At 46.2% G+C, this 15,784-nt stretch overlaps 2 protein-coding genes across 2 annotated transcripts in view; one reads left to right on the forward strand and one right to left on the reverse strand.

Moving 5' to 3' along the window:
- The window catches only part of LOC308165161 (NACHT, LRR and PYD domains-containing protein 12-like), a 436,373-nt gene that overhangs the window by 18,166 nt on the left and 402,423 nt on the right, over window positions 1-15,784 (forward strand). The gene's annotated exons all lie outside the window — the stretch shown is intronic.
- The window catches only part of LOC308165053 (lactadherin-like), a gene marked incomplete at both ends in the record, with an annotated part of 44,118 nt that overhangs the window by 7,472 nt on the left and 20,862 nt on the right, over window positions 1-15,784 (reverse strand). Inside the window, 4 exons of the mRNA XM_080539154.1 lie at window positions 2,925-3,069; window positions 4,454-4,609; window positions 5,683-5,864; window positions 9,665-9,778. Coding sequence (XP_080395280.1) covers window positions 2,925-3,069; window positions 4,454-4,609; window positions 5,683-5,864; window positions 9,665-9,778 — 597 coding nt within the window. The remainder of the gene's footprint in view (window positions 1-2,924; window positions 3,070-4,453; window positions 4,610-5,682; window positions 5,865-9,664; window positions 9,779-15,784) is intronic.

Genomic DNA, 15,784 nt, shown 5'->3' on the forward strand with positions numbered 1-15,784 from the left:
CCCAGTATCAATGCGCCTCCCAATCAATCTGATTAAGAACACCTGTGCTGACCTACAACGCAATCGTTGATCTGGTTTGGTTGGGACTATATTCTTTGGCGGAAGGATATATGAATTCTGAAACGATTAATGATTGTAAATACATGAATTACATGTATTACAACTGTGTATTTATTTTTTATATTATGTGGTGGCTGTTGTAGAAAAGCAATTGACCATTGGAGGGCGGGGGTTGTGGACTCATTTACCACTGTACAGGGTTTTCCTACTCTGCTTCGCCTCGTGCCACAACCCGGTACCAGAGGTGAATGAGTCCACAACCCCCTTCCTCTCATGGTCAATTGCTTCCTTCTTAGTCGGACCACTTGTGTACCCCAGATGTTGTCTGAATGAGGGTTAGGGTGGTGGACATGGTTTGAAGAGCATACATCTGGTAGCCAGTGCTTCTGCAGAACGTTGTGTGTGACCTTGATGATGTGTGTGAGCGACAGACACAGTTCAGTGTGAGGCTTGGCAGGTGAGGTGCCAGAGCCTTACATGTGTGACACAGTCTGATCATTTGGTCCGCATGTGTCAGCAACCAATCAAAATGTTCAGACTTTCCTTTTGAAAGACGGAACTACGTTTCAACGTTGTCGAGAATCACAACACAAACTCGCTAGTCAAGACAACATACTGCAACGCAACGGATTGGGTGAGTAATCCCCACTGCTACCTAGTTAACTAGAACACTACTTTACATTGTTAGCAGGCTCACAAAACAAGCTGTGTTAGTTGACTAGCGAGTGTGTCATTGATTTTCAACAACGCAGAAGTGTATTCACATTTTTCGAAAGAAAAGTCAGATCATTACATCGGATCCCGAAGTGAGGACCAAAGCATTAGAACGTGTCACATATAATGAGTTTGGCAAACGGTCACTATTTTGGCACCACATATCATAACAACAAACATGCAATTCTTTTGGACCTTTTGGTGTCCACATGGCACCCAATGGACCTATCGCTAAGCCACGCCCCAAAATAGAAATTGTCCAATCGTATCACAGCAAAAAACTTGGACAAATATTCTTGTCATCTTTTAAAAAAAACATGTCTATTACTTGCTGTGGTAAATCAGAAATCAGAAATTCGCCGACTCCCGCCATTGTAAGTCATTGAATGTCATTCAGTCAGGGTCGGTCAGTCAGTCACTGTCAGTGAAGCGTTGTTTGTTTGTCCGAGTTTTCGAAGGGGGCGTGGCTTAGCGATAGGTCAATTATCAGACTCGGTTTGCCGAACTCTGCGTCTACGACTTCTCCTCAGCCTCCCTGTGAGAGGAACACACTGCCAGCAGAGCTTCTCAGACAGGCATATGAGAGGTTTCTCTGTGTTAGATACACTCCAATGTTCCATCCAGTGAAACAAGGCCAATATGTTGGCAAGAGACCTCCTGGCATCACCATCAAAGGAATAACTCTTTGGGTAGATAATTGTTGCTGCAGAGACAACATAAAAGCACTCCAAAATATCTTAGTCTACAATTGGCATGGAAACGATCCTCTGTGATGATGAATATATGATCTGCCTGGTTTCTGTTTCGGGCGAAGAAGAAATCTGATTAATTTCTGCAATGTGTCTTGTAGCCAAGGTTCCCACCGCGAACATTCCATATGGTCTTTATAAATCTATTTTTTTTTATCATTGTATTTTTATTGGAATGACTCGCAGGTTCTGTGGGGAGGTATGTGTGGGAGAGCATCTGGGCAGATATCAGACACAATCACAACCTTTGTGTCATTATTTGGGCTGTCAAACTATTCACTTTTCTTTCTTTTCTTATCGAGTTAATGGTTTAAATCACTAATTAAATGTCATTTCTGTTTTGTCAAATGTAGATGTGATTAGTGATTAGCACTTTGAACTGCAACGTTTCCAGGAAAAGCGCTATACAAATGAAGTTATAATTATTATTATTAAATGGGAGACAACATCAGATGTTTTCATTATCTTCTCAACCAATAAGAATACAGCTAGGTGTGCTAAGTCTCTGCAGCTCTGTAAGTGGTTAAGTTAAATGAAATATTTGTGATGTCATGTACTTTCTCAAGGTGGAAAAGATGAGATACACATTGCAGGGATCAACTGGGAGGTTTAGTGCAGTGTGGCAGCCTTTCATTTCTTATGTGGAACGTCTAACAATGCCTCTTACTTCTTAAAAATGGCTTTGTATTATATATGAGAAGAACTGTTATTTATTATTATTTTTGTTTCTGTTTTTGTTTTGTTTCGTTGTTTTCGCTGTTTTGTCTGTGTGCTTATGTCTGTCGCGTACTGTAATGTCTCTGAAAACTAAATAAAAAACAGTTAAATTAAATAAATCAATGTTCACACCTGTATCTACTCCCCTCATATCAATGTTATTCAACAGGACAAGCTACAAATCACCTGCTGCCAGAAGAAAATGAAACATGCAGCTTGCGTTAGTCCTGAGCTGGAGAGCTGCTTTCTCACGTATGCAGAAAAACATGCGTCACGTGTTCAAGGGACGACAAGGCTTAGAAGCAGCCAGGTTGTAACACTTGTAACACCAGAGTCATACAGTGTGACAACATGATCACACTGGCTATAAGAGTCATATTTGTTGAACCACCGATTTGTTGATCAATATCAACTCAGTGAGTGTGTGTATTTGTCAGGACAAAAGTGTGTGTGTGTGTGTGTGTTCACCATTTAGCTCACAGCCTACCAGCTCCATGCGTGTGTGTGTGAGTGTGTGTGTGTGTGTGTTCACCATTTAGCTCACAGCCCACCAGCTCCATGCATGTGTGTGTGTGTGTGTGTGTTCACCATTTAGCTCACAGCCCACCAGCTCCATGCATGCGTGTGTGTGTGTGTGTGTGTGTGTGTGTGTATGTATGCATGTGTGTGTGTGTGTGTGTGTACCATTTAGCTCACAGCCCACCAGCTCCATGCGCAGGGTGCAGGCCTTGCGACACACCACGGGGATGATGCGGAGGTACTGGGCGATGATGGGAGGCTCAAACAGGTTGGTCTTGGTGCCGTCGTTGTCTACGTTGCCCACAAACACCTGGTTAGAAAAGGAGCGAATGAGAAAAAAACATTACGCATGTTTTTGCCATATCCAGGGTCCCCACACCTTCTGAAACATCAAATTCAAGCACCTTTCAAGGACTTTCAAGACTCAATTCCCTCAAATTCAAGGACCCAACACGGTGTAGTTTGAGACAGAACTAGTTGACGAGCTAAGTAAAACATTTTTTAATATATATTTCTTTTTTAGAGAGAGAGAGAGAGAGAGAGAGAGAGAGAGAGAGAGAGAGGAGAATTCAAGCACTCTCAATGACCCATGTCTACTTTCAAAAAACTTTTAAGACCTTGATTTCTTTTTCTCAAATTCACAAACTTTCAAGGATTTCAAGGACCTGCATATCGTTAGCATCATAGCACAATTGCCTAAGTCATATTTTGGCCAAATGTAGATATCTGCCTAACTCTACTCTCCTAACACTGCTGATTCACTGTGCATTATCTCCTATGCCATCAGCCTATCAGAATGCTCGTTACATTCCAACATCACTATCTGCCCAAGTCATCTCTTTGACAGAGGCATGTTTGACACTACAAAGATGATTCGGCTGACCAGAAGTGAAGCATGACTTAGGCAATTATGCTACGAGGCTAACGATATATACTAGCTACAGGTTTTTAAGAAAACAAACACTGTATTATATCACAAGGACATTTCTGTGGGTTTTTTTTTATGCACGGGCAACTGTCACCACTCATTATCCTCAGTACAAGAGCCAAGCATCTCAAGTTCACCCAGACTCCACTCAAACCCACTCAAATCCACCAGTAAATTCATGAGTTGTGCCCTGTAATCCAGTGGATTTGTTGTTTTCATTATTCAAAACAGATTCACAATTTTCGTTCTTTTTTGTTTTTTTGATATCTCGCTTTGAACGCCCTCATCAGTCCTGACGTTCAGAATTAGCCTGTTTGATTCAACTCGTAAAACAGACAAGATTGCCCCCTCCCTGGCAGGTAGGATCCTCTACTGAACAGTACGAGAGCTAGCCTAGCGTGTACCGCTATCTGGGAACCTAGCGTAGCGGAGCAGGGTCAGAGTGCAAAAAGTCTTGCCTGACATTTTTTTAACACGATACGAGAGTTTAGTAGTAGTAGGAACTTGTTGTGGTATTGGTGTGTGCGTGCTAGTTCTATTTTTTCACAAATATACAAAAAGAGACAAGTGCAAACAGGACAGAACAGTGAATAACAGACAAATCAGTGCAATAGAATAATAACAATATAGTGCAATGGCGGTCAAGTACAATGTCAGGGGTTCAGTCTAGTGCAAACCCTACTCAGAGGGGGGGGGGGGACGACGACAGGTGAGTACCTGTTATATTAACAGTTATCTCGCAACTGCACGCAAATTGATGACTCACTGTGTCCTTCCTCTGGCCATCCAGTCTGAACATGGTGTAGGTGCGCCCGTCCAGGCTGGACGCCACCTTGAAGGTCTTGATGAACTCAGCTGAGCCCATGCGGCTGGCGCCCTGCGTCACCATCCCCGTGAAGCGCATCTTCCTCTGCATGTTGATCTGAAAACACACACAGTAACACATCATCAATAAATGGACTGCACTTATATAGTTATGCCTTTATCCAAAGCGCTTTACAACGGCCTCTCATTCACCCATTCACACACCAATGGTGGCCAAGCTACCTTGCAAGGCGCCGGCCTGCTCACTGGGAGCAATTTGGGGTTCAGTGTCTTGCCCAAGGACACTTCGACATGAATGAATGAATGAATGAATGAATGGACTTTATTGTCATTGCTACAGTACAGGTACCAAACAACGAAATTTAGGAGGGGTGGCTCCCCTGGTGTTAGGAAAGGGAAAAAAAAACTTTTTAAAAAAATCACAAGAAGGGAAGGAGCTGGTTTACATAAATAAAGGCTATGTACACAATCCACTGTACTATACTGTACAGATAGACGACTAGGGTTGTCATATTGCACAATAGTATTGTTTCACGTTATTTAAAGTGTCACAGTTTGCAGGCTTGAAATGTACATGTTTGTGCCTCAGCACTACACCTGTTTTTTTCAGTCCAGCAGCTGCCATACAATCCGTCCAGACTGTCCAGGGCCCAGAACTTAGGTCTTTGCTGTGTTCAGGGCCTGGACGGCCCTGTGGTAGAATCTGTTCTTCAGTCTGTTTGTCTTAGCGGCCAGGGTCCTGAATCGCCTTTTCGAGGCGGGACATGTGAGGGACATGTGGCCAGCCGGGGCTCGAACCGCCGATCTGCCAATCTTGCGATCATTAGAGGCGGCTCCACCTCCTGAGACACAGCCGCCCCAATAGACAAGAGCATCCACTAGAGGCAACTGTGTGGTGCAGTATAGGTCCACTGAGTTTGGCCGTTTGGCTTTTTCCATCAGAACTGTACATTTCTGGAACCAACTCAGCGGCCATCAAACCAGCTCAGCGGCCTCGAGGTTAGAGTGTCCATCCACCCTGAGATCGGGGAGGTCGTGAGTTCTATCCCCGGCCGAGTCGTACCAAAGACAAAAAAATGGTACCCGATGCCTCCCTTGCTTGGCACTCAGCATTAAGGGTTGGATTGGGGGGGTAAGACCCTGTGACATACCAGCGGTTCTAACACTGACCTGTATCCAGGGGTTCCTGTCGTGCGAGGCGGAGGTCCAGGCGTTGACCAGGCCCTTGTTGTTGAGGCGGGCCAGCTCCGGCCCCCACCGCTGCAATCCCAGGATGCCGTAGCGTACGGAGGAGGCCGAGATCTGGGCCTCAGAGATGCCCCCCCCCTCCAGGCCCAGCAGAGAGATGCAGCCTGCAGAGGGAGTGAGGGAGGGACGGGTTAAAACTGTGTCTGTGTCTCCTGAGACATCTACTACCCCCCAGCACTGTGTCTCCTGAGACATCAACTACCCCCCAGGACTGTGTCTCCTGAGACATCTACTACCCCCCAGCACTGTGTCTCCTGAGACATCTACTACCCCCCAGCACTGTGTCTCCTGAGACATCTACTACCCCCTAGCACTGTGTCTCCTGAGACATCTACTACCCCCCAGGACTGTGTCTCCTGAGACATCTACTACCCCCCAGCACTGTCTCTCCTGAGACATCTACTACCCCCTAGCACTGTGTCTCCTGAGACATCTACTACCCCCTGCACTGTGTCTCCTGAGACATCTACTACCGCCTGCACTGTGTCTCCTGAGACATCTACTACCCCCCAGCACTGTGTCTCCTGAGACATCTACTACCCCCCAGCACTGCGTCTCCTGAGACATCTACTACCCCCCAGCACTGTGTCTCCTGAGACATCTACTACCCCCCAGCACTGTCTCTCCTGAGACATCTACTACCCCCCCAGCACTGTGTCTCCTGAGACATCTACTACCCCCAGCACTGTGTCTCCTGAGACATCTACTACCCCCCAGCACTGTGTCTCCTGAGACATCTACTACCCCCCCCAGCACTGTGTCGCCAAAGACATCTACTACCCCCAGCACTGTGTCTCCTGAGACATCTACTACCCCCCAGCACTGTGTCTCCTGAGACATCTACTACCCCCCAGCACTGTCCCTCCTGAGACATCTACTACCCCCCAGCACTGTGTCTCCTGAGACATCTACTACCCCCCAGCACTGTGTCTCCTGAGACACCTACTACCCCCCAGCACTGTGTCTCCTGAGACATCTACTACCCCCAGCACTGCTCCTCCTGAGACATCTACTACCCCCCAGCACTGTGTCTCCTGAGACATCTACTACCCCCCCAGCACTGCTCCTCCTGAGACATCTACTACCCCCCAGCACTGTGTCTCCTGAGACATCTACTACCCCCCAGCACTGTGTCTCCTGAGACATCTACTACCCCCCAGCACCGTCTCTCCTGAGACATCCACTACCCCCCAGCACTGTGTCTCCTGAGACATCTACTACCCCCCAGCACTGTGTCTCCTGAGACATCTACTACCCCCCAGCACTGTGTCTCCTGAGACATCTACTACCCCCCAGCACTGTGTCTCCTGAGACATCTACTACCCCCAGCACTGCTCCTCCTGAGACATCTACTACCCCCCAGCACTGTGTCTCCTGAGACATCTACTACCCCCCCAGCACTGCTCCTCCTGAGACATCTACTACCCCCCAGCACTGTGTCTCCTGAGACATCTACTACCCCCCAGCACTGTGTCTCCTGAGACATCTACTACCCCCCAGCACCGTCTCTCCTGAGACATCCACTACCCCCCAGCACTGTGTCTCCTGAGACATCTACTACCCCCCAGCACTGTGTCTCCTGAGACATCTACTACCCCCCAGCACTGTGTCTCCTGAGACATCTACTACCCCCCAGCACTGTGTCTCCTGAGACATCTACTACCCCCCAGCACTGTGTCTCCTGAGACATCTACTACCCCCCAGCACCGTCTCTCCTGAGACATCCACTACCCCCCAGCACTGTGTCTCCTGAGACATCTACTACCCCCCAGCACTGTGTCTCCTGAGACATCTACTACCCCCCAGCACTGTGTCTCCTGAGACATCTACTACCCCCCAGCACTGTGTCTCCTATACTACCCCCCAGCACTGGTCCCGCTGTAGTACAACTACCATCACTTAATCAATTAATTACGTTATTTTACTTTATTCTATTATTGTTGATTTTTCTACCTTGCTGCAATGCCAATGTTGAAAAAACCCTACGAATTGTACTCGTGTACCTGTACATTGGATGTAATAAAAGCATTTCTTATTCGCTGAGTTGGAGAGTATCAGAAATGTAAAACCGTTGAGTCAAACTCTCTCTGACGTACCATATGTGGGATCACTGTAAAGCATTCCTAAAATACCAGTGAATAGCAGCCTTCTCCAACAACTGATCTAAGCACATTTTGACTTTTGGCATTGAGCAGACGCCTTTATCCAAAGGAAGACATTTGACTAAGTAAGTGAGTCATCTATCCCCCAGGCCTAGCAGGAAAGAGTAATCTATGCTCAGGCCTGGAGCCATTGGCAGTCGTCATGCTCGAAGAAGGAAGATTTATATATATATTTTCCCCCCCCAAAGCATATGATCTAAATTGATTCAGCTACACGTGTGGTGTAGATCAGTGGTTCTCAAACCTCTCCTCAGGGACCCCCAGCCGCTCCACATATCTGATCTGTTCCAAATCATAATTGCTTTGTACTTGATTAGTTGAATCAGGTGTGCTGGTGGTGGAACAGATCAAATATGTGGAGCGGCTGGGGGTCCCCAAGGAGAGGTTTGAGAACCACTGGTGTATATAGACTGACTGAGGTTGGCACCAAGCATATGATAATAATACTATTAATAATAATAATAATAATAATAATAATAATAATAATACATTAGACTTATATAGTGCTTTTCTAGACACTCAAAGACGCTTTACAAACTGAGAAGATTGAGTAGTAATAATAAAAAGAAACACAAAATAAATAAAAAGAAAGTATAGGGGTCTAATTAATTTGTTGATTACTAATCTAAATCTAAGTGTCTTTGTAGGACAATCTACTCTGGATACTGCAATTACACCTAGATTTAAAATGATCTAAATTGATTCAGCTACAGGTGTGGTGTATAGACTGACTGAGGTAGGCAGTGTTTGGTGTATATAGACGGAGGTAGGTACTCACATAGTTGGCAGTGTTTGGTGTATATAGACGGAGGTAGGTACTCACATAGTTGACAGTGTTTGGTGTGTATAGACTGAGGTAAGCAGTGTTTGGTGTATATAGACTGAGGTAGGTACTCACGTAGTTGGCAGTGTTTGGTGTATATAGACTGAGGTAAGCAGTGTTTGGTGTGTATAGACTGAGGTAAGCAGTGTTTGGTGTGTATAGACTGAGGTAGGTACTCACGTAGTTGGCAGTGTTTGGTGTATATAGACGGAGGTAGGTACTCACATAGTTGACAGTGTTTGGTGTGTATAGACTGAGGTAAGCAGTGTTTGGTGTATATAGACTGAGGTAGGTACTCACGTAGTTGGCAGTGTTTGGTGTATATAGACTGAGGTAGGTACTCACATAGTTGACAGTGTTTGGTGTATATAGACTGAGGTAGGTACTCACGCAGCTGGCAGTGTTTGGTGTATATAGACGGAGGTAGGTACTCACGCAGTTGGCAGTGTTTGGTGTATATAGACTGAGGTAGGTACTCACGCAGCTGGCAGTGTTTGGTGTATATAGACGGAGGTAGGTACTCACGTAGTAGGCAGTGTTTGGTGAATATAGACTGAGGTAGGTACTCACGCAGTTGCCAGTGTTTGGTGTATATAGACTGACTGAGGTAGGTACTCACATAGTTGACAGTGTTTGGTGAATATAGACTGAGGTAGGTACTCACGCAGCTGACAGTGTTTGGTGTATATAGACTGAGGTAGGTACTCACGCAGCTGACAGTGTTTGGTGTATATAGACTGAGGTAGGTACTCACGTAGTTGGCAGTGTTTGGTGTATATAGACTGAGGTAGGTACTCACGCAGTTGGCAGTGTTTGGTGTATACAGACTGAGGTAGGTACTCACGCAGTTGGCAGTGTTTGGTGTATATAGACTGAGGTAGACAGTGTTTGGTGTATATAGACTGAGGTAGGTACTCACGTAGTTGACAGTGTTTGCCCACGTACGGGGAGGGGCACCGGCAGCTGAAGTCTCCCTCCAGGTCCCTGCAGGAGCCTCCGTTGTTGCAGGGCTGCCCGGCGCAGTCGTTCACATCTGCAGAGAGACGTCACCGTTAGTCACTCACTGGCATTCAACAAGTAGTGGAGAAACAGAGCTTATTCCATAGCCTGGATGAAGTCTTTTTTTCTTTCTTTTTTATTAGTGAAAATGCATTACAAAGACAAATAGTGACATAGAAGACAAACCAGATTGACATAATGAACAGATATACAGACAAGAAGAAAAGAAGATATACAGACAAGAAGAAAAGAAGATATACAGACAAGAAGAAAAGAAGATATACAGACAAGAAGAAAAGGTGTGTGAAGAGATATACAAGTCTGACTTAAATGGTGTTATCCTCAATTACACTAAATATGATTCATGTATGTGTGTGTTTTGTGTCGTGAAATTAAACAAAACAATTATTAATATGGTTAACCATTAATATGGTTAAAGTAGGTGCTTCCTGAACTCAAGTTCTTAAGAAAACTTGAAGAGAACTGCTCTGTGAATTTTTCCCATCCTATTTTTGTAAGTGTTTTGGGTTTTCCAGCGTTCACTTCTCTCTTCACTTCACTCTGACAAGACAGAAGACAGCTTGTCTAAACATCTTGAAGTCGTTTCCCAGACTAGAAAGCACTTTTGACCAAGTCGAGTCTCTGTCGTTCTTTGAATCTCCCCTAGATGGCGCTACTTTCCAACGGTACACACAAGCTGCAAGTCTGTGGTTTAGAGACGAGGCCTAGCAACTGGCAACACCATAAATAGCAACGCCATGCATCAGGAGAATGGAATGGGAGAAAAACACTTTTATATTTCTTGCCCACAACAACTGAAGGAATGTCTAGGCTTCCTGTGAACATACCAGAGCCCAAATATCAAAATCGCCAAACCAGAAACAGTACCCAACTCCAGATCCCCAAAACTAAGAACAGCAAGATACAAAACATCACCATCCCATTCTGTACAGGTCTCCTGAACACCAAATAACACAGGATGAAAGTTTTAGCCTTACCCACCACCGCCAGAGACTGTGTTGATACATACTCAAGATTCACTTATTATTATTGTTATTATCACTGTTTTTATCCAAACTTTAGTTTTATAATTTTATGTGGTATTTCATTGATGTTGACGTCACTGTAAATATTCTTGTATTTCACAAACTGCAAAAATAATATTCAATAAAGAAACTTGAACTGGGATGCCGTACATTGACTGTTACCAGTACTCAAGTTGTAAAAGAAAATCAGGGGGGATGGTGGATTTTATCATATGGGGACAATGTTAGCATCCCCACAGCGTCAGTGACTTCAGCGTCAGTGACTTGGTAAAATGTCATTGTATGTGTGTGTGCCCCCTCCCTCGCCCACAGTATTTTACTCAATATGCGCAAAACTAAATGTTGAAATAGCAGTAATACCACGTTCATTGATAACAATGACATAAGGGATGGAAAGGGGGGATGGCAGTTTTAGGAGGGGGATGATTTTGACTGTTTTAATTTCATCCCCCCTCAACTCCAGTGCTGACTGTTACCATATTTGTGCAGCACTCAACCTAAATCTCAGTTCAGTGACAGATATGGTTCTGTGATGCTTAGGGCGGTCGCCCTCTTTTCATCTAAGTCTCAGGAGTGTAGCGCTCATCAAAGTCCCTTAGATACCTGGGGGGTATTGCATCAACGTCGCCAATGAAATCTGCGCTTAATTGGAAAAAGCCCGGTTTTGAATTCACGTCAACTGTGACTTCAGGCTCAAGCCGGTGTTCCATTAACACTATTTAGCCGCGTCCCGTCGACGTTAACTCCAACGAGGCTTGAACAAGCTTGCATCGGGCGCTCGCACAGAGGACATAAGCAGAACATCTACAAGCACAGAGGACATCTATCTATCTATCTATCTATCTAGAGGGTGACCTTCAATGATGTGGCACACTTCCCTGGGCAGAGCATTCATTTAAACCTGCTCAGTGTGACTAAAGAGGGTTGATGCAGTTGATGCAAATGTCAAATCCAGTTTTTGGTTTGAGTCTGACATTCTGTAAGATTTACAATCTGGTTTTGCATCTAGGCACCTCTTGCAGCTACACGTTAGAGCTATGACATAATTAGGAAAGAGGAAACACCTGATGGTTTTGTGCTGATAAGGTTGAAGTGAAACACTCTCTGTAACAGTACAGCTGCTTCTTTGTGTGCGAGGCTGACAATGAAATGGACATGTCTGTGAACAACTGCCAGTGTAACAGGACTTAAATCACAATAAGCGACGACATCAAAACTGATTTGTTAAAAGGAGTAGAAGCCGCACACTCTAGTTCCAGATGTGGTTTTAATATGACAACGGTTTCAAAGCCGTAGCCTTTGTCAAGTCTTACATAGATACTTTTGTATTTTTTTATATGTAAGACTTTACTCAACGGACGAAACCGTTGTCATATTAAAACCACATTTTTGTGTGCGGCTTCTACTCCTTTCAATCGTACTTTGTTCCATTACCAGCACCTCGCCCAAGTTTTCTGCGGTGTGCGTCTCTTCCTTTCCAATCAGAACTCATTTGATCACAGATGTGCACATTTCAACATTTCATCCAAATCCAATTATGACTAGTCTGCCTGGACAGCTGCCCCCAGGACACACCTGGACATTTAGGCGATGGAAAGATCCCAGACTGACAGTCTGCCTCCACAGGTCCAGATGGGGCCTGGATACACACATGGAGACAGTCTAAAGTCTATTACTCTTAGAACATTAGTGAAGCCTGAAGGAGAGGTTTAAGTTTATACAGACGCTTCCTGTCAACCTGTGTCAGTGTTTGAGTGTGAGGATGCTGTTATTTTGCACTCTACTACTGATACTCTTCAGTTCCAGCACCTCAGTTCAAAGTTTGATAACGGATGAGCGGTTGGTATTTTCACTATTTGAACTGTCACATATCTGCAATTGAATACAACACCTCCTTGAATTCTTTGTGTTTCAAGACAACCAGGGAAAGTGATGAACATATTCATATTCAGGTACAGGTTTAGAGCCAGGTATACCCTTCTTATTTCCCGGCGTACAGTTGCCTTCGGAAAAGACCTTCTGCATCACCAATGCCGTACAGGAATGTCCCACAATGCAAAGCAACGCAGAGCTAGGCAGACAGTCTGAACAGTGGTTAAGGTTTGGCTAGGGTGAGTGCCAGATTCCCACACCTTCTGAAACATCAGATTCAAGCACCTTTCAAGGACTTTCAAGACTCAATTCCTCTCAAATTCAAGGACCCAACACGGCATAGAAACGTCATAAACAGAGAGGCTTGAATGTGTGAAAAACTTTTTATGACCTTGATTTCAAATTCACAAACTTTCAAGGATTTCAAGGACCCGTGGGAACCCTGTGAGGGTGCTTCCTGATGTGTGGCTCCAGCAGACTCCAGAGGTCAACTATGCTGGGCCTACTGAATCTGTACCTCTCCCACAGACCTCTCCCTGTACCTCTCCCTCGTCAGAGAGGCCCAGTGGGTTGCTTCTGTCTCTGAAGAGCCTCGGGGCTGGTGGTGTAAACGCTGTGTACAATCTGAGCACCTTCATCCACAGGGTTGTCGAGGAGCGGACATGCCATATTTGGTTGTAACTGGTCTTTTCAGGGTTCCCACACCTTTCTGAAACATCAAATTCAAGCACCTTTCAAGGACTTAATTCCCTCAAATTCAACCACCCAACACGGCATAGTTTGAGAAAGAACTAGTTGACGAGCTTAAGTAAAAAGTGTTTTAATATATCGATTTTTTTAGAGAGAGAGAGACAGAGAGGGGGGATTTCAAGCACTTTCAATGACCCATGTCTATTTTCCAAACTTTTGAAGACCTTGATTTCTTTTCCTCAAATTCACAGACTTTCAAGGACCCCGGAACACTATGGGGGAGATATCTCTCTCTCTCTCTCTCTCTCTCTCTCTCTCTCTCTCTCTCTCTCTCTCTCTCTCTCTCTCTCTCTCTCTCTCTCTCTCTCTCTCTCTCTCTCTCTCTCTCTCTCTCTCTCTCTCTCTCTCTCTCTCTCTCTCTCTCTCTCTCTCTCTCTCTCTCTCTCTCTCTCTCTCTCTCTCTCTCTCTCTCTCTCTCTCTCTCTCTCTCTCTCTCTCTCTCTCTCTCTCTCTCTCTCTCTCTCTCTCTCTCTCTCTCTCTCTCTCTCTCTCTCTCTCTCTCTCTCTCTCTCTCTCTCTCTCTCTCTCTCTCTCTCTCTCTCTCTCTCTCTCTCTCTCTCTCTCTCTCTCTCTCCTCTCTCTCTCTCTCTCTCTCTCTCTCTCTCTCTCTCTCTCTCTCTCTCTCTCTCTCTCTCTCTCTCTCTCTCTCTCTCTCTCTCTGGCTGTACAACACCTCCTCCAGCTGGCTGGATCAGGGTGATCAGAGTCAGGCTGGGGGACGTTAAAATCATACCGGTCTGTTGCTTTGAAAATGCTGGTGTAGTACAACAATCGCCCACCAGACGGCGCTAATAAAAGCGTTTATTAGGATCTCTTGTTTAAGGTCTCTTTTGAAACTTTTCTTTTATTGATCGTACAGACAGTTTATCATCAGGCATGAAAGGGTTAAGGTAGAATGTGGAGTTGAGTGTTCACAGGAAACACACACACACAGACACACACACACACACACACAAAAATACACCCTCACACCCCTGACTCAACCACAGTTAACCTAGATGAGTAACTCCTGACAGACACCTTGTTTCCTCTAGTCAGCTGTGGCCCCTCCCTGCGGTAAGCAGTGTTGCCAGATGGGATTGTTTTCCAGCCTAACCACAGTCTAAAAGCCGCCCAGTGTGATCATAAGTAACACAATTCAGCGGGAATACGCCCAATCTGGCAACACTGGCGGTAAGAGGCCTGGGCATGTTGGAGACCAGGCCAGTGCTGTACTCAGGGCACACACACACACACACACACACACCCTGCCAAACCTACACTCCCTAATCCGTGTGTGTGTGTGTGTGTGTGTGTGTGTGTGAGTGAGAGTGTGTGAGTGAGAGTGAGAGTGTGTGAGTCTGTCTGTCTGTCTGTCTGTCTGAGAGAGAGATGTTAAGAGGCCCAGGTCTAATGAAAGCAGCAGGTCAGAGGGACAGAGGAGCCCAGGGGACAGAGGAGCCCAGGGGACAGAGGACCCAGGGGACAGAGGGACCCAGGGACAGAGGACCCAGGGGACAGAGGAGCCCAGGGGACAGAGGAGGCCAGGGGACAGAGGACCCAGGGGACAGAGGACCCAGGGGACAGAGGAGCCCAGGGGACAGAGGAGGCCAGGGACAGAGGACCCAGGGGACAGAGGAGGCCAGGGGACAGAGGAGCCCAGGGGACAGAGGAGGCCAGGGGACAGAGGACCCAGGGGACAGAGGACCCAGGGGACAGAGGAGGCCAGGGGACAGAGGACCCAGGGGACAGAGGAGGCCAGGGGACAGAGGACCCAGGGGACAGAGGGACAGAGAAGCCAGGGGACAGGAGGCCAGGGGACAGAGGACCCAGGGGACAGAGGAGGCCAGGGGACAGAGGGGACAGGGGACAGAGGGACAGAGAAGCCAGGGGACAGGAGGCCAGGGGACAGAGGAGCCCAGGGGACAGAGGGGACAGAGGAGACAGAGGACCCAGGGGACAGAGGGCTGTTGTGTCTCTGTGGTGTCGTGAGGTAAAACAGCTGATTGGGTCAGACTGGCAAGACAGAGGAGAGACCAGGACAACAGAACCACTGACGCAGGGCTGTGTGTGTATACAAGTGTGTCTTTGTCTGGGTGTGGGTCTGTCTGAGAATGTGTGTGTGTGTGGGGGGGGCAGGTGTGTGTGGTAGCAGCAAGAGAACAGATTTGAATATGCTCAGTAGTGTGTGTGTGTGTGTGTGTGTGTGTGTGTGTGTGTGTGTGTGTGTGTGTGTGGTAAAAGCAAGAGAACAGATTTGAATATGCTCAGTAGGTTGTCAAAAACAACCATCTCTCCCCAAAACGTAAATGTCAGTATATGCAAATCGATCTGTTTTACACTGTTAAAATATGTAGTCAACATCTTCCAGTTCCTGCTTGTTACAAGGTACT

This window comes from Nansenia antarctica (assembly GCF_963989245.1).
Source record: "Nansenia antarctica genome assembly, chromosome: 9".
NCBI lineage: Eukaryota > Metazoa > Chordata > Actinopteri > Argentiniformes > Microstomatidae > Nansenia > Nansenia antarctica.